The sequence below is a fragment of the Canis lupus genome, chromosome 17 (assembly GCF_011100685.1).
Source record: "Canis lupus familiaris isolate Mischka breed German Shepherd chromosome 17, alternate assembly UU_Cfam_GSD_1.0, whole genome shotgun sequence".
NCBI classification, from domain to species: Eukaryota; Metazoa; Chordata; class Mammalia; order Carnivora; family Canidae; genus Canis; species Canis lupus.
This window is the reverse complement of record NC_049238.1, coordinates 4,622,742-4,641,628: the sequence shown is the minus strand read 5'-3', so window position 1 is coordinate 4,641,628 and position 18,887 is coordinate 4,622,742. Positions and strand designations below refer to the sequence as shown.

At 57.9% G+C, this 18,887-nt stretch overlaps 1 protein-coding gene across 2 annotated transcripts in view; it reads right to left on the bottom strand.

Annotated features, from left to right (window-relative positions):
* Positions 1–18,887, bottom strand: part of RNF144A (ring finger protein 144A) — a 115,701-nt gene that overhangs the window by 8,651 nt on the left and 88,163 nt on the right. Inside the window, exons 6-9 of one of the 2 annotated variants that reach the window (XM_038560700.1) lie at positions 17,337–17,544; positions 12,896–13,043; positions 7,246–7,335; positions 4,374–4,457 (exon numbers count right to left, since the gene is read on the bottom strand). In XM_038560700.1, the coding sequence (XP_038416628.1) occupies positions 4,389–4,457; positions 7,246–7,335; positions 12,896–13,043; positions 17,337–17,544 (515 nt within the window). In that variant the 3' untranslated portion in view covers positions 4,374–4,388. Of the gene's footprint in view, positions 1–4,373; positions 4,458–7,245; positions 7,336–12,895; positions 13,044–17,336; positions 17,545–18,887 lie in introns of those variants that run through there. The other variant, XM_038560699.1, reaches the window with a different exon arrangement.

Here is an 18,887-nt window from a genome sequence, read left to right as displayed (position 1 = left end):
GGCGGGCGTCTCCCGTGCGTGACACGGACGGTGCAGGCGGCCACCCTCGGTGCCGTCCCCTGGCTACACGTGGGCTCTCCCTTCACCCTGAGGTGGGCCTGAGGATTCCCTGCTCGGAAGACAAGGGGGAGCCGGTGCAGAGAAGCCCGTCTCCTGTCTGGCGCTGGCGTCCTAAGGAAAGAGATCCATCTAGAGGAGAGGAAAGGCGCCGTCGTCCGCCTCTGACATCCGATGGCCCACCTGTGGGCCGGCTCTGGAAACGGGGCAAAGGGTTCGCAGCCACCGCGTGCAAAGGGACGAGCGGGGAACAGATGGAAGGGCACGGCTGTGAGCATCCAGGACTCTGCAGCTCACCGCGATGGGATGTCGGACGCCTTCTCCTTCCCAGCCACCTGCTACCGCCCCATCCTGGTTTGCAAAAGCACCAGGACTTTTGCTGCAAAAGTTCCAGCAGAAGACTTGTGTGGAATCAAAGAATGAATGAATGAATGAATGAATAAATAAATAAATAAATAACATCTCTTGGGGCAAAATGGAATCGTGTAGGACCTTTACGTGGCAGAGATTCATCTTTTCTGTCCACAGCCCCTCGTCCCAACGCTCCACCGGGCAGGGCTCTGGGTAAACTGTATTTGGCATATGATAGCTTTCCTCCCCTAAAGATATTGGGAGCAGCTGCGATAACCCCGAGGCAGCCCACGGAGACGCTCTCACGGACTCTGTACCTAACAGCGCGAGAGCTAAGGAGCGGGAGCTTTGTCAAGCCCATAGTTACACCAGGCGATCGATGGCAACCCCTAAAAACGGGGAGCTATGGGGACACTGAGTTCGGGGACGCGTCCTGAGTGCCGCTAAGGCCTGCAGTGGGCGAGGCCCGGAGGGGCAGACGCAGCATCTCCCCAAGGAGCTGACGAAGCCGACACCGGCCAGAAGCTCCAAGCAAGGCCGCCGTCAGTGTCACAGGGTGTCTGGCCCTTCTGTGGGACAGGGGAGCCGTATGGGGGCAACACCTGAATGTGAGGGATGCCTGGGGGGCTCAGGGGCTGAGCGTCTGCCTCCGGCCCGGGGCACAATCCTGGAGCCTCGGGATCGAGTCCCACATCAGGCTCCCTGCGGGGAGCCTGCTTCTCCCTTTGCCTGTGTCTCTGCCTCTCTGTGTCTCTCATGAATAAGTAAATTAAAAGAGACCAGAACTTGAGTAAATAGGACCGAACACATCAAGCAGGGAAGACACATGTGGGTGCACGTGGGTATTTTACAGGTGAGAGGGCACCATGTGTTCCTACCATGGGTTTCCGTCAAGCAGGACTCCACAGCCACTGCTGAGAAGTGCTATGGCCTGAGCAGGTGATGGGGGGGACGGAAGGAGGGGCTGGGGTGGGACCCTGGGGGGGACCAGGGACGTCAGCACGAGTCCCGTCTGTGCTTTCCGCTCGGCTGCTCTGACACCTGCTGTGGCTCCCTAGCGCCGCAGGTTTAAGTCGAAGCACGACATCGGGGTCTTCTCCGGGCCTGACCGCCACCCCACTCCAGCTCCCTATCATGCAGACACCCCGGTCCTGTCCCCCCCGGGGTCACATCCTGGGCCTCTGGCCCCTACTCCACGAAAGCCTCCCCTGCAGGCTCCCGTTTCAGACTTGGTCATATTTAGTTCCCCTCTTTCTGCAGTTCTTCTCGAATCTCCCGGCCTGAACAGTCAACAGGAAATACTCCTGTGCTGCCAACACCTCACGCTGCCCTGCAATCCTAGGAGCTCCCGAAACGTGCTTGATCGCTGGTCCCGGGGCTTCCCTCCCGGGGCTGCAGGGGGTGAGGGTGGGGGGTGGCTGGTCAGCCGGGCAGCGGCGCAGAGCAGGGACGGGGTGGGGGGCTGTGAGGGGCCGCAGAGCAGGGAGGGCCCGGAGGTCCTCACTTCTGACGGCAGATACGAGCCTGCGTGATGCCAGAGTGCCCTGGGCAGGGTCGGCGGCACTCGAAGCCCCGTATGTTGTCGCCGGTCACTCTCGGTCACACCAACACTGCCCCCGGCTTCCTCCAACACCACCGCTGCAGGTCGGGGCGCACTCCTCTCATCAGGAGCCTTTCTGTGTCCCCTGGAGAGGGGATGCCAACATCGCTCCCCACTACACCAACCAAACCAGCTCCCTGTCCCCACCCGCCCGGCTCCCCCTGGGGGCACCTCCCCTGGACGCAAGTGGCTCCCATGGGATTCCCGGCCAGACAGGCCCTTTCCTTCCTGAAGCCCCCGAAGGAGACAGTAGCTGCGGGAGCAAGGACACAGGGGACACAGGTCCGTGCCGACTGCCGGCCTTGAGGGGGGACGGGGGCTGTGACCAGGTCAAACGGCAGCCAAGGCCATCGCTCCTGCTTCCCTCCACGTTTCTGGCTCAGGCAGGGGACCAGGGCCGTAGGGGTCACGACGACCAGCAGGCCCTGGTACCGAGGACAGTCTGTCTCCAGATAAGACATGGGTTCAGAGGGGAGGACGGGAGGCAGTCGCAGCAAGGCATCGGAGCTGCAAGAAGCCCGCAGAGCCCGGGGTACAGGACGGGGGCTCTGGGGACAGGCGGGAGCAGGAGGGTTCACGGAGGACATGGCCCTGAACCTGGCTGTGGACAACGGGGCCGCATCTCGAGCAGCGAGCTAGGACACAGAGACCGGGAGGACGCAGGGGCCTGAGGAGGCGGGAAGAGCCCGGCAGGACGGCAGGCCCAGGGCCAGTGCTGGGCAGTCGGGGCATCTATCCACCCCCACCCCGGGCGCTTCCCATGCACTCGCCAGACACTTGAGGCAGGAACTGATGAGGGAGAGTAAAACCCGCATTTCTGCATTCGAGGCTTTGCCCTAAACACAAAGTGTGACTCCTGTCCCAGGATCAGCAACAAGCCAGCGGAGAAGCCACGTCCAAGCAGGAGCCCATCCAAAGGAGACGGGGACGGGGACGCCCCCTCTGATCCAAAGGCAGCAGATGCATACGGGACATGGGGCCAGTCTCAGGGTCCTGTCCGGCCGAGGCTCATGCTGAGGACGAGCCCCTAGGGCAGGAGTGCCTTCAAGCTGAGGGGACCGTGCAGCCTGCGGGGGGCAGGGGGTCCCCACTGTCAACGCTGAAGGCTTAGCACAGCCGCCCACGGGGTCTACACGAACGTCTGCTCCCATCCGGCTCCGCAGGGCACACAGGGTCCCTCAGCAAGTCCCGGGCCATAGGCTTCGGCTCCCACCGTGTCACACTCCGCACTCGGCTGGTTTCCTCACTATCCTCACTGTCCTTTTGATGCTGGTCCGCTCCTATTTTACTGTTTTGCCCAAATCTAACTAACACTAATGCGTGGGCAGCCTCCGCTGCTCTAACCTCTGACCCTGCACCTCCGGGGAGCGGCTCGCCCCACAGAAGCAGGTGCCTGGGTGAGCGCGCGCCGCCGTGCGTGCCTGTCCCCTCCTCCTGCTGGGCCCTGCCATCAGGGCCTCGGGGGGCTTGGGGCCTCATGGCTGGCGCTCAGAAGCTAAAGGAGCGGGCGGGAAGCTGTGCCAGGCTCCTCCCCGAGCAAGGACCCTCGGGTCCTGGTTTCTGCATTTCTCAAGGGACTTTCTCGATTCTGTTGATGCCTATTACCAGGAACTCAGGGCCGCCCTGGATGGCCCAGGGACATGCGACTTCTCGCCTGAATCAGGCACAGGGCCAGGGGGTGACTGCCAGGCTGGGGGGGACGGGGCCGGTCTCCACCTGGCCCTGGCGCTCCCCCGGGGAGCTCACGCTTGCCACCAGCGGCGCCGTGGTTGGGAAGCTCAGGCCGCGTGCAGAGACACGGGAAGGAGCTCCAGCAGGGGCACCGGCCCGCAGCGTGTCCACCTCCCCACGACACCCAGGGCACCTCCGCCCCAGCTCGGGCCGCGTGGCGCCTTGTTCACGCACAGGCTCGTGAATGACGTCAACACGAGGACGTGAGGCTGATGCATTTGGGGAGGTTGTATACGCAGCCGGGGTACCCCCTTGGGCAAAGCCGCCTTCCCTTGGCTGCTACCCATTCCCTGCACAGAAAAGGCCAGAGTGGAACGACGGGATCCCAGAGTCCTCGCCGGCTCTGGTCCAATGGCCCCGCACAGGCGCCGACAGCTTCCACCACGCAGATCCATGCCCGGCCATCCCCGAAGACGTGGGGGGAAAGGGGCACAGGAGGACGGCGGCCTCGCTCCAGGCCCCTCTACTGCACGGGGTGAGGGTGTGGGTATCGCCAGGGGTAGAACCACGACCCCCCGACGAGCTACCTGTGGAGTCCTGGCCCCAGGACTGCAGGATGGGACCTTGCTTAGAAATAGGCTCTTTGCAGAGGTCACCGTGTTCAAGTGAGGTCATCAGCGTGGGCCCTCGTCCTACACAGTGGGTGTCCTTATTGAAAGGGAAATTTGGCCACAGTGACAGCTGCGCAGAGGACAGGTGGCCTCGCCCAGGGAAGCACCTGCGAGCCAAGAGACACCACGGATGGTCGGCCTGCACCTGAAGCCAGGAGGCCACGGACCGAGTCCTCTGCAGGCTTCAGAGGCAGACCAGCAGGGTCCCGGGGAGGTGCGGGGTGATCCCTGAGGCTGGAGGTGCTCCCCAGGAGGAGGAGGGGGAGGAGGAGGGGGGAGGAAGGGGGGAAGAAGGGGGAAGAGGAGGAGGAGGGGGAAGAGGGGGAGGGGGCGAAGGAGGGAGGACCAGAGGGAGGAGGAAAAGGGGGGAGGGGGGAGAGAGGAAAAGGAGAAGGAGAGGGAGGGAGGGGGAAGATGAGGAGGGGAGGAGGAGTGGGAGAAGGGGGAAAGAGAGGAGGAAGGGGAGGGGGAGGAGGGAGTGAGGGAGGAAGAGGGGGAGGGGAGGGGAGGAGGATGCTTCCACAGCTCTCTAGACCTGGTGAGCTCCGTGGCCTGCACCAGGTCCACAACAGCCTTTGGCGCCCGGCCATCCACACCCCTTCCCACCCAGGCACCCCGTAAGCTGCAGGACTCAATGCTGTTTGGGGTTGAGGACCAGGCAGCCAGCCCCTCGGTCCAGTCCAGCTCGGCTCCCTTAGACCGCTGTCCTGGAAGGCACCCGGGGCTCCGTGCTGACGCACCGTCCGCTGCTCCCCCCGCCACCCCCGCCCCCGGCGGAGGGTCACTCCTGGGACGCACAGCCCGCCACCCCAAGGCCGTCCACCCAGGGCCCCTGCAGGAAGGCCTCCTCAGCCCCACTCTGCGCCTCGTCGGCTCCGCTTGGGCGGCCGTGGGGGAGTCAGCGCTCACAGGGGGAGTCGTCAGCCCTGGATGCGTCAGCCCTGGATGCTCCTCGTCCCCAGCTGGGCTGCACACCTGCCTCGGCGGGAGGCACAGGTGGTGTGACCCTGACAGTGGGCGGGGGCTGTCAAGCTTCTGGGGTTCTGGGGACTCTCTTCTGACACCATCGGCGACCACTGGGCCTCACCCCTGCTGCGGGCCCTCGGGCCTTCACACCAGGGCTCTACCCATCAACCCTTGCCGTTCCCGCAGTTTGAACTCTTCTCTCTACCTGGACCATCCCTCCTCTACCTGGACCATCCTCCCTCTGCCTGGACCATCCCCTCTCCGCCTGGACTGTCCCCCCCTTTACCTGGACCTGGACTGTCCTCCCTCCTCCTAGACCGTCCTCCCTCTGCCTGAACATTCCCCATCCTCCTGGACTGTCCCCCCCCTACCTTGACCGTCCCCCTTCCACCTGGACTGTCCTCCCTCTACCTGGACCGTCCCCCCTCCTCCTGGACCATCCCCTCCTATTTGGACCGTCTCCTCCTACCTGGACCATCCCCCTTCTGCCTGGACTGTCCCTCACCCTGAACCATCCCCTCCTACCTGGACTGTCCTCCCCTTCCTGGACTGTCCCCTACCTGGACCATCCTCCCATCTACCTGGACTGTCCCTCACCCCTGGACTATCCCCCATCTATCTGGACTGTCCCCCCCACCTGGACCATCCCCCCTCTACCTTGACCGTCCCCCTTCCGCCTGGACCATCCTCCCTCTGCCTGACCATCCCCCCTCCTCCTGGACAGTCCCCCCCCTGCCTGGACCTGGACTGTCCTCCATCTGCCTGGACTGTCCCCCCTCTACCTGGACCATCCTCCCTCTATCTGGACTGCCCCCTCTGATCCTGGACCATCCCCTCCTACCTGGACCATCTCCTCCTACCTGGACCGTGCCCCCTCCTCCTGGACTGTCCCTCACCCCTGGACTGCCCGCCCCACCTGGACCGTCCCCTCTGCTTTGTCCCCCGCTCCCGCAGCTGGCTCCTCCCCATCACTGTGAAGATCACTCAGAGGAAGCCTCATTACGATGGCATCAGGGGCCGCAGGCTGAGCTCCTGTGTCCTCAGGGCAGGTAGGGACAGGTGCTGGCACTTGGGGAGCTGCCTCGGGGCCTCCCCTGCAGGGGGAAGGGCAGCCTCCTCCTCCCCACTCCCTGGAGCAGCCCAGCCCTGAGGAGCGCTCGTTCAGGACCCCGCAGCTCCCTGGTCCTCCCAGGGCCTCTGATGTCTCCACGGCCTCCCCAAGGCCCCCCTTCTTGTATGAAAGAGTGCCCTGCCTGGGGCTGGCCGGGCCTGGCTGCTCCCGTGGCGCACCCCTAAGCTGCTCCCAAAGAAACCCATTTTTGCTGGTCAAATAGCCGGAAGCCTCATTTCCAGGGCGAGCGTCCCTCAGCACCGGGCCAAGGGTACCCCGCGCTGGCCCTCCCGGCCGCGCCATCCATCACCTACCCCGCTAAAGCCCTAGCACGCGTCACGCTGTCCCCGCAGGACAGGGACGCACCTGTCCTATTCCCTGAGGACCTCCAGCCCCCGCTCCAGGGGCCCCAGCTGTACTACACGCAGCCCCAAATCACTGTGTGTTGGGAAGCCCCACAGGCTGCGCAGACGCCGCCAGGCAGGGACTCCCCCTTCCCTCCGTCCCCCCTTTTCCTGAGACTAGCTGGCGCACCTCAAGGGCTCCAGCGGCAGCTCTTCACTGAGGGCCACGCAGGGATCCCCCCACCCCCTGGGGGATCATCGCCAACGCCGGGAGTCCGGGGGGCTGTCCAGCCCGAGGGTAAGGAACTGCACGTGCAACACGAGGCACGCGCACCACGACACGGGGCCGGGGCCACCACCAGCTTAATCTGAGAGCTAGAGGGTCCCGGATGACCCACGCTGCCCAGCTCCGCCTTTCCACAGGGCGCGGCTCTCCCGCCCCAAGACCCCGGGTCTGGGCGAGCCACCTCCTACCTGTGTCCGATGCCAGATGACGGACGCCCTGGAATGGCCCAGCTTATTCCGGCAGGGTCCTTTATCGTAATGGATTAGGAGGAAATCATCCTGGAAGGAGAGACAGAGAGAGCGGGGTCAATGGCAGGTGCTCCTGAGTTTCCTCAGGCCCCAGGCAGGCAGGGACACGAGAGGGCGCGGGTGGCCCGGAGGAAGGGCACGGCCCGGGGGCACTGGGCGGCCTGGCGGGCCCTCTGCCTCCACCCTCCCTGCAGCACCCCCAGGGGCCGCGGCCGGGGGCGCCCTGATCCAGATTCCAGGGTCCCGCCCTTGCAGGAAGAGCCTCTGTGATGCAGGGCTCGTGAACAGGTGGGTTGGGGGCTCCTGGTCCCCCACAAGCCGCTCCCGGCTCTGGCTGTGTTGAGGCCACGGGTGCGCTTCTGTCTTCATATCCTCTTTTTGCCCGCCCGGCCGGCAGGCTCACCCCTGCACCCGGTGATCCCTTCATCTCTGGTTCATCCTCCTCCACTGGTGCCAGGCTTCTCACCTGGGAAGTGCTTCTTCCTCTCAGCTCCGGCCTCTAAAGCGGCCTCATTACTCAGCGACCACGGGCCACCTACAGCTCCTCCGGCAGAGCGGACCGCCCGAAGCGAGCTGGGCCTCCCGGACGCGGCCTGTTCCTGCCCGAGCCTCGCCCCCAGCCCTCTCGGCTCCCGTGCCGGCCCCCAGGCCGTCCCTCCGTTCCTGGCGCTGGACCCTCAGCCAAGGACAGTCGCTAACTACGTCCTGGCTCAGCACGTGACCCCCACACCCAAACCCCTCACTGCCCCCACCGACCCTGTGGAACAAAGAAACAGCTCGAGACCCAGTACAAAGGAGGGGCCAGTGGCTGTTTACTCATTTAACTGATGGCCTAAACCGCCTCCTCCTGAGAAAGGAATAAATAAATAAGCAGAGGCCCCAATGTCCCGAGAGGACGGGAAGTCACTGTTCCCGGAGGCCTGGAAGGCCGCACATACAGCCTGGCGTCCGGCCCTTCCAATCAGCTCTGCTGGACCAGCCTGGGGGCTCACGGTCAGCGAGGCCTGCTCTCCGAGACCGGAGCCCGCCTGGAGTCTGCTGGTCCCACGGGCCTTCCCGCCGGGGCCAGGGCGCACAGTGCACGTCCTGACACCCAGGCTTCTCCGTGGCAGCGGCAAGAAGGAAGCCTTTGTGGAGGCTTGGAAGTCCCAGCCTGCCACGGCCTGCCTCACCCCTGTGCCCGGGCCCTCGACTGCGGAAGGAAGCCCAGGTGCAAACGAACAGAAAGCCTCCTCTAGCCGGAGCCGCGTCTCCTACGAAGCGATTTCTGACGTCTGTCCACTGTGAGCCCCTGCTTCCTTCAACTTTTTTTTTAAGGTTTTATTTATTTAGAAAGAAAATGAGAGAGAGAGAGAGAGAGCAAGCAAGAGCAGGGAAGGGGCAGAGGGAGAGGGAGAGGGAATCTCCAGCAGACGCCCACATGGGGCTCATTCCCACAACCTGGAGATCATGACCTGAGCTGAAATGCAGAGTCAGTCGTTTAATCGACTGAGCCCCCCAGTCACCACCCCCCCCTTGAACTCTTAGTTGCACTTTCCTTTACGCTGACATTTACCCAGACATGGAGATATTAGCTAATTCCTGGCTACGTCTGGTCTTCCCCGACTGCCTGTCACAAAGCCTTGCAACGTAGGCTGCTGCTGAAGAGCTTGTTTTCTGAAACACAAACCGAAGAAACGGGCAGGGCAATCCCCAGCATCCCCGCCAGGGCTCCGCCACCCCAGGGAGTCCAGGGGCGCCAAGACGCTCAGGGTGTGCCTCCTGAACAGAACGGGAGCTCGTTCAAATAGTGCCTTCCTCTTACCCGACCAAAGCCCTCTGCGACGCTTTTACAAAATACAGATGATTTCACTGTGACGTTTAGTGGTCGGAGGCTTTGGGCAGAACGACCCCCAGGACCTGCCAGGAATCTAGGTGTACCTCTGTGACCTGGAACACTTGCCTAACGATGTGCAGGGAAGTCTCGTTAAGCCCCGGGCTGGACACAGAAACTATGGAGCGATCCGAATCTATTGTCTTTTTAGAGACTGAAAGATCAAAGAGTGGACGCTTGTTCGTTCCTCCTGCAGTGCTTTTGGGAAAAGCTGTTAAATCTTCCTGGACTCCCCTTGAAAAAGGAAATCGTTCTGACTCGCACAGGAAGAATGCACGCATTAAATAAAGCGGGTGTGTATGACCAGTTGCACAGTGTGGGCACTGAACAGATGAACTTAATAGATATGAACTACTATCTACTGCCCCAGAAAAATAAAAGGAAGAAAGCGCAAGTGTCCCTATCGACCGTGTGGCAGCGGCCAGGAGGCACTGGAGTGGGAAAGCCGGGGAGCGCGACGGGCGCCCCAAGTGAGGGTCCGGGCCAGGTGCAGACAGGGGGAGAGGGCGTCTAGTGGAAGGAAGCCGCCTCGCAGGATCTGTAACTCCCTGACTGTAAGTGTGCGAGGGAGGCAAGTGCAGCGCTCTCCTCTCCTGTCTTAGAAGCACTGCTGGCTTCCAGCCACGCAACCGCGCACTTGTCTCACGGTGTCTCACGGTGATTGTCCTCGAGAAGTTACCCGCGAGCAGACTCCCTTTCCTTGAGAATCTGCTTTCTCGGGCCACAGGGCCATTTCTCAGCAGCTCTTCCTTTACAAAGACAAACAAGAAATGCTTGGCCAGAGGGGGTGAGAGCTTTCAGGAAAAGAGCAGGGTGGCGCCACGCATCCTTAGTTTGGGCAGAGCCAGGGTGGCCCGGGCCTCAGACCTCAGGCACGTGGGGCGTTCCTCTGGGGACCAAGGCAGAGTCGACGACCGCACCCTTTCCTGTAGCTTCATCAGAGCAGCGTGGGGGGGGGTCACCCCAGAAACTACACCTCTGTCAGCCGGCTGCCAATACCTCTCCCCAAAACTCTTCAAGAAGATTGGCTAACAGGGAGTGAAACTCTCATCTCCCTTCCTTCCCTTCAGGAAAAGTTTTAAGGACTGGCAAACTGCAGGCCAACACTAAATACATCCTAATTGATGTTTTGTTTTGTTTTTTTTAAGATTTTATTTATTTGTTCATGAGAGACACACACGGAGAGGCAGAGACACAGGCACAGGGAGAAGCAGGCTCCATGCAGGGAGCCCGATGCAGGACTCGATCCCAGGACCCCGGGGTCACGCCCTGAGCCAAAGGCAGATGCTCAACCACTGAGCCACCAAGGTGTCCCTGGGTACATCCTAATTTAAAAATCAGTTTCCTCCCCACAACGGGAATATGTTAAAATACAAAATTACACACATAAGAAAGAAAAACTTGGGATCCCTGGGTGGCTCAGTGGTTTGGGGCCTGCCTTTGGCCCAGGGCACGATCCTGGAGTCCCGGGATCGAGTCCCGCATTGTGCTCCCGGCATGGAGCCTGCTTCTCCCTCCTCCTGTGTCTCTGCGTCTCTCTCTATCATAAAATAAATAAATAAATAGTAAAAAAAAAAAACTTTATATATAAAATTTATACATATACTGTACACCCAGGTAGTATATGTATGTGAAAACTTCCAGGCCCTAAGGACGTCGTAGTGCCTCAGAAGTCCTCTAAACATCTCTTCTCAACACACAAGATCACAGAACATAGTTGTCTGGATCTAAGCTAAAGATTAATCTTGCCAAACTGACTTATTAAGCTTGCCTTGGGTAAGCAAATGAAGCCTCCAGGACACCAAAAGGGTAATATCTTCCCAAGACTCATGCAGCTACACGCATTCTACTGCACATCCAGTCCTTTAAGTTAATAAAAGAACAATAAACATCTCAGAAAAACAAGCCAAAAGAAGCAATCTAATTTTTTTAAAGGCAGCCTTTAACTTACAGACTCTTTAAGATTCCACCTCAAACAGGCATTTACTTTCTCGACAATCTGCAGACTTGTCCTGAGGACGACAGGCTGACTTCCAAAGTTACTCCACTCAGCCCACTGTCAGGGACCCTTTATCTCCTTCACCTTGGCAGCCCTGAGAAGCTGGCCTTTCTGGGCCCTCGGGAGCTGAGCTGACTGCTCTGATGTGGCCCCAGGGAGGGACACTTACCCAGACTAGGGCTCTGAGGTCACAGAGTCAGGGAAGCAGGGGTGGGCTGTGGACCAGTGAGCTCCTCACAAGGTAAAGCAGGAAACTGTGGCAACCCTCCCTCCATTTAGTTAGATCTTAATGGCTTAATACTATTTACTGAAGAAGCCAGACACAGTCAACCTTGCTCCACAAGACAGACAAATATAAATACATAGGACACATGGCTCGATTTGCTATGATAGTCACTAACCACAAAGATTTTAACAGATGATTATTTCTGCTACTTAGTTTTAAAAACCTATGCACAGGGGCGCCTGAATGGCTCAGTCAGCTAAGCGTCCAACTCTTGGTTTTGGCTCAGGTCATGATCTCGGGGTCATGAGATGGAGCCCAGCATTGGGCTCTGTGCTGGGTGTGAAGCCGGCTTGCGATTCTCTCCCTCCCTCTGCCCATCCCCATTGCACGTGTTCTCTCTTTCAAATAAATAATAATAAAAAAAAAAACCCTATGTACAAATAAACTCTTCTAAAACTAAAGTCAGAATGTGTCATTTTGGCAAGATGCCCATTCTCTTAATACGGGTGAGGAAGGAGAATATGGAACTGAAAAGAAATATCCTTCACATCTGACCCGGAAGTTCCAGAAAAACAAAAACAAAAACAAAAACAAAACAACAACAACAAAAAACAGGTGCTTCAGGAGGGGAGGGCCGGGTGCTCCCAGTGGGAATGCAGCATGTGTAGAAACACTGGCATATAGAGTGTTTGGGAAACACTGGGCACAGCGGACACTTGGGAGAAAGTGGCCATACGAGGCTGGGAACTTCCATTCTGCGAGATGGCACAGAGTGTGTTTTTCTGCCCTGAAGGTAACAACGGGTCAGGGAAGTAACCGTGTGGCCGCCACCATATTTCCCAGTCCCTTACCTCTATTTATCCTTCTTATTCCACTAACAGTCCCTGCTGTGCACTACATGGTTGCGTCCCCCCAAATTCATATGTTGAAGCCTGAATCCCCCATGGGACCCAAAGGCAGGGTCTTTGGGAGGTGATGAGGTTCAGATGAGGTCATGAGATGGGTGCAAGCTCTTATACAACGAAGAAACACTAGTTTCTCTCTCTCTGCCTCATGAGGATATAGCGAGAAAGCAGCCATGTGTAAGCCAAAAAGGGTTCTCTTGCCTCTCTTGGCATTGGGGCCAAGGGCCAAGAACTGAATCTGCTGGCACCTAATCTTGGGCAATAAGGCTCCAGAACTGGGAGGAATAAATGCCCATTGTCTCTGGTGTTCTGTTACAGCTATCGAGCTAAGATCATCCCCATGGACAAAATCTAAGATCCTAAGACCATGTCCACCTGGGCTGAATCCCAAGCCTGAGCTGACCATTTGCTCCCCAGAACTTCTGATACCACTGCACTCGATGAATTAGTATTTTCATAAGCACAGAAAAACAGCTGATAATGTTATTTCTGTTTCCTAGGCACGTTCTCTAAGCTCTTTAGGAAATGGCTGGTGTGTTTCCCACTCCAAGTCTGAACCTCCAAGCCAAGCTCAAGGCTGTACTCACGTCCAGAGACTCGAGGCAGTACCAGCAGAAGGCGTGTTTGCAGTTCTTACACATCATCTGGGCACAGCCTTCGTCCCGCTCGATATAGACCTTGCACTTGGGGCAGCGCTTGATGGGTGCGTCGTCCTCCTCCAGTTTGAAAGCAGAGCTGCGGGAGAGATTCCATCAGCGCTAGGCTCAGCGTGGCCCAGGGGAGAGCTGTCGGCACCAGCTAGGCTGCAGGCGTCGGCGCAACTAGAGGGGCCGAGGCCGCTTGTTATTAAATGTCATAAACTGAAACCAATGAAACAGACTCCAAAAAACAATCACCAATAAAACCAAAAAAACCCACAATAAACAGAAAACAAAAACCTGTGGGTCAGCCAGCTGGATTTAAGGGAAAAGAAGCAATTATCAGTATATATTAAAGTTTAGGCATATGTAGACAAAAGACATTACTTACATACAGCAAAGGTTTATAATGAAGGTGTCTGCATAATGGGATTATATTCATATTTTATGTCCGTCTTCAGATGAAGGACATATACTTTCCAAAGGATCAATGATAACTTTTAAGCACTTCACTATTTTCAGAAAAAAAAAAATGTTACAACTATGTGCTCATTGATTAGTTAGATCTACTGGGCTTGTCCTTACAGATTCGCTTTCCTGAGAAGTCTGGTTAGGCTCACGGTGGTTAGTGTGATAGGGTGTAAGCCCGGGGTCCCGAGCCGGCCCTATGCAGACGGCTGTGCAGCAGCCACGCTGGGCCTCAGCCCTCCCGGTATGAGCATGCTTGAAGACGAGGCGTGACGAGAGTACAGTGCAGCCTCGGGCATGGGGGAAGCTGGCCGATAAATGACAGCAATAATTTCATGCTGATAATGAAGAGATGACATAGACATTTTGGTGGGATTCCGGAAGAATGTTCATCCCACGCTGTTAAATATCAAAAGAAAGCTCAAAAAATACATGCCTGGGATCATTGGGAGGAATAAATGGTAAACTGCTATAAGTTCTCACTGGCTATGGGAACGCTTTTGCTGTATTACCTGAACTCATTACATCAGTCCAACGTCTCCAGGAGAAGAGTGATCTCCCGCTGGAGTGAGCAGCCCCTCCAGAACCTAAAGCACGGATGGGCACACGTCCACGGCAAGGGAGCAACTTCCAGCATTTGGAGTGCATTTTGGCGGAAGGATCTTCCACATGCATCATATATCATGATTAAATATAATAATTAAAAAGTGTTTTGAGGGACGCCTGGGTGACTCAGCAGTTGAGCATCTGCCTTCGGCCCAGAGCATGGTCCCGGAGTTCCAGGATCGAGTCCCACATTGGGCTCCCTGCATGAAGCCTGCTTCTCTCTCTGCCTGTGTCTCTGCCTCTCTCTCTCTCTCTCTCTGTGTGTCTCTCATGAATAAATAAATAAAATCTTATAAATAAATAAATAAATAAATAAATAAATAAATAAATAAATAAAAAATGTTTTGACTCTCGTATGAGCCAACTGATAACCAGGAGAGGCTCCTCCTCGGTGAGGCACGAGCTCCAGCAGAATGTGGTTCTGTTCTGTTCAGGAGGTGACCGGTGAGGACATGCTAGAAGGAGGTGGGATGTCCTTGCAGGGAGGAGCACGGGGTCTAGAGACAAGTCCCAGCCATGCCACTCGGGCATCAGCAGAGTTGGGGTCCTGACCCACTGCTAGAAGTGAGGCTGGCAGCATCCAACTCAGGGTGTGGTGAGGCCTGCAAGGGTTTCCCTGCACGCAGAACACACACCTACAGACCCTGGCCGTAAGGGGCACGTGTGGATATACTCTCTCTGAAAAGGGAACACTGTCTCTAGCTCCAATTCTCCTCTAAAGTGGAGGCAAACCACACGGCAAGCTGGCTGCACAGAATGTGAGTCCGGATGAGCCAGGGCGGTCACAAGCAAGTGCCTCCAGGGGGCCCAGGGAAACAGCTCAGCTCTGCGCAATCTCGAGCTGGGCCCTCCAGATGATTTCTGCCAAGAGCCAAAAAGTCACAAGGCACCAAATCCAGTAACTGACGTTGGCTATCGGGTTAGATAACATCATTTTGGTTTGAAAGCTAGTTGTGACCTTCGAGTAATGAGACTAATTTTCCCATGTGACTCATAAGCTCATTTTGAAGGAAATGCCATGAACGGGGCCAGCATATCAGCAGAGAGCCAAGACCATCTCTCAGAGAGACTTTGTAAAGTGGGAAAGAGTTAAACTACGTAAGTTCTGGTGCGTTGTGGCATGCACAGGAATTTACATCGTACGGACAGTGGTTTCCAAACATTTCCTGGCATCTGAATTACATGTATGATTACTATTAATGACAAGTCTCACTAGGAACTCAAATTTATGAAGGTAGATAGGAGTCTCCGAGAGCTTCCTCACGATCTGCGTGAGGCAGACATGCGTCATTGTGATTGGAGCTGGTCAGGCGGTGGATGGGAACATGGCTTCAGGGAAGATGGAGCCGAAGGACCAGTGGAGCGCAGCCTGGGTTCCTAACGCCACCTGCCTCCAGCCTCAGGACCAGTATGCAAGAGGACTACAGTACACTAAAAATAAGCACCAACCCCCTTCCCAAGAGCTGGCTGCTTCTCTGCTCCAGCGACCATCAGCAGGTGGGAATAGAGGCTGGCTCAGTGCAGCTGGAGAAGCCAGAGATTTCTATAGGAGATCTTTGGATTTTTAGGTTTCCCCAAAATGAGACTGGTGAATTTCGATTTAATTTTCCCTGTGTTGCTTTTTTAATTTTTTTTAGTTTGCACAATGTGATGTTTTTCATTTTTGTGTGTTTCTGCTCTTTGCAGGGCATACAATGAGATGATTTAACAGACACGTAGACTGTGCAATGCTTGCCGCCCTCTGCAATGACCTAAATGAGACCAGAACATCTCAGGAGGAGAAATACTAAGTCATCAGGCTCCCAACGCTCACCAGCCTCCGCTTTAGGCTTAAGAGGTATCATGGCTGGAGCCTGCCTCCACCCCACCCAGGACGGGACCCTGGCTCTCTCTCACTGCTCATCGTCTTCCGTAACAGAGCATAGGAACCCACTCACTCACTCACTCCCAGGGAGCTTCTCTTTCAAACAGGTAACTCGGATGTGTCGTGAGGAGAGAACCCCTACCTGCTTCCTCTGTACCTGGCCCCCACCCTGGACACTCAGCTCTTCAGTAATGTGGACACTGACCGTACAGGAGTGTGTTTCTTCTTGCAAAGTCATGAAGCATTAAGAACCTAAATATGAGGGAGGTGATCCATTCTAGCATTCGAGTGCCTGCCGGATGCCAAGATCTGGGGTGACAATGTTCGGACAAGCGTGGGCCGTGATAGGGGAGCTCAGACTAGTGGAGGAATCGGCCACATACACAGACGAGCAAAAGCACCATATGGCTGGTGCTGTGACCCACGCAGAGGATCTGCAGTGGGACGGCACAGAGGGTGGGGTCATTAGCCCTGTCCTGGGAACGGGGCAGCTGGATAACGGGGGGATGTGAGCCATGTCTTCGAGGGGGGCAAGAAGCCTCCAGGGAAAGAGGGTGGCGAAGGGGCACGTGGGCACAGGAATGGATGTGCAGATGGGAGGAAGGGCCCGAGGCATGCCAAGAGGATATGTGCAGGTGGAGCTGTGGGGAGTGAGAGCAGGGGTGTGGGATGGGGAGAGGGGAATGGGGAGCAGCTGGTAGCTAGTGGGGACTAATGGGGAGCAGCTGGAGGCCGCACTTTTGGGTGGCCAGTGGGAGTCCCTCTACCAGGAGCGTGGCCTCAACGGGTGCAAGGCTGACACCATCTCGGGGAACTATCTGTGCTACAGACCTTAGGGGACAAAAGTGGCTGAATATTGCCAGTTCCTTAGGATTCATGCTACTCCACTTCAAGGCACCTACAGTGATGGTGTCCGCCCGGGCAGCGGCCTGGGGGTCTGACCAGGGCACAGGAGGGCAGACACGCAGTCGTGCTTGCCCGCAGCTTCCTGCGCGCCCGCTCTTCTAGGGAGATGCCGCCCCTTGCTCTCGGGCACCTGGAAACCTCCTCCCCTGGTATTGGTAACCACCGTGCGCCTCCTCTTGCTCCTGTTCCCGTCCCCCTGGTCTCACCCTCCACACAATGGAGTCTGGGAAATCTTTAGGTACCACAGGACTTAGAAGCCGTGACAGTAATAAGCCGTCCACACGTCCGTCTTTCTGGATGGGCGGAGAGCGGTCCGTTTCCTGTGCGTCATTACAGCGCCACTGCTCTGCACAGTACCTGACGCATAATCAGCTCTCAAAAATAATCAACCCACCCACCCACCCGGGTTTAAATGAGGCTCAAGAGGAAGAGACTGATCCAGATGCCGTCACGTCTTGCGGAGACGCGTCTAAGGAGGAGCGCCCCCCGTCTTCCTCGGCCCCAGCCCTTGGCCCGTGCCTCCCGCGGTGGCTGCGCGGCGGGTACCTGGTCTCTCCGGGAAGGAAGGTGATGGGCATGGTCTCCGGGCAGCCCTGGCCAGGGTGCCAGCTGGCTTTGCAGGCGGAGCAGAATTCCATGGCACAGGCCTTGCACTGCACCAGCTGAGGGGTCTGCAGCCCCATCTCCTGGAGCTGGCACACGGCCTGGCAGGTGGAGGCCGGGCACCACGTCCGACAGGGGTCCAGGAGCACCTCTAACACAGGGAGACAAAACGGGAGGTCAACGTCTACACACGAAGGGTCTCGAGAGGTGCTCAGGCTGAGGGGTCACAGGAGTGTGGGGCTTCCAGAGGGAATGTCACGGGCTCTCTATGACGCCCTTCAGGGCCTGCTGCTTGCCTGGCTCCTTCTACCCCCCTCCCACCACCACCACACTCCGCACTCCTGACCCCACCCCAGACACCCAGCATCCTTTAGAGACGCTGCTGCCCGCACCCAGAATGCCGGTGGCCACGGGGAGGCACCCGCCTGCCACCACATCCTGGCCTCCCACCCCCAGCCCCCCGAGGGGCCCCGGGCCAGGGTCCAGCACCCCTTCTGCTCCGTCTGCCTCCTCAGGACGCAGCTTCCTGAAGTCAGGCCTCTGTGTGCCTCCCGACCCAGCCCAGGGCAGGGCAGGAGGACCCAGAGACAGGAGGGAGGAACGTGGCCAAACTCTTCTCATCGAGAGGCTCCTTCACCTACGGCTCCCTCCCAAAGTTGAATGTAAGCCACGGACCCACTCACACCCCCGTGGAATGGCCAGGCCGCCCCTCCCAGCGGAGGCCAAGCGGCTAAGAAGCCCCACGGAAGGGAGTTCAGTGGCAGCGTTTATTTTGAAAAGCAGGCTACCCTCCCGTTTCCACTCCCTCATGACCTGGTGCAAAACCTGCATTTCTTTGAATGATGGGTCCCGAGCTGCCCTTCCTTGTGAGCCGGGCTGGTCGCTGCACTGGCGGCCCGTCCGGGTGACACCGAACCCTAGGCGAGAGCCCAGCAGGAAACCACAGAGAGGCTGAGGCTCTGCCAAAACCTATCACAGGCCAGAGGCCTGGGGCTATTTTCAAAGGCCCTGAAGTAGGCCACGGGTTTCTCAGCGGTGGCCCTGGGGACGTAACCCGAGCCCGCGGGCCTCTGCCAGGGAATCCTGGAAGGCAATGAAAGGGCCCCGCGAGCTGCGTGGCCGGAGACAGCCCGCCAGCGGGGTGGGCCGAGGTCACCTGCATCAAGGGCAGGGTTTGCACGCACCGGGATCTACCGCAGCCCGGAGGCTGCACGGGGGCTGGACGTGCGCCTGGACCTCACCCATGGGCTGCCACGGGGCACGCGGAGGGGAGCCACGGCCCCCGCTCACACGGGAGGCCAGATCCAGCCCTCTAGGAATAAGCTGCGTCAGGTACAACCCTGAAAACCGTCTTCTAGCCCAGGAGCGAGCCAACGTTTTCTGCAAAGTTACAGTGTATTTTAGTCTTGCAGAGTCGTGCGGCGTCGAGCGGATGTCTAAATGTGTGTTCCGATGAAGCTTTACCTACGATGCCAGACCAAGGGCCACTGGCCG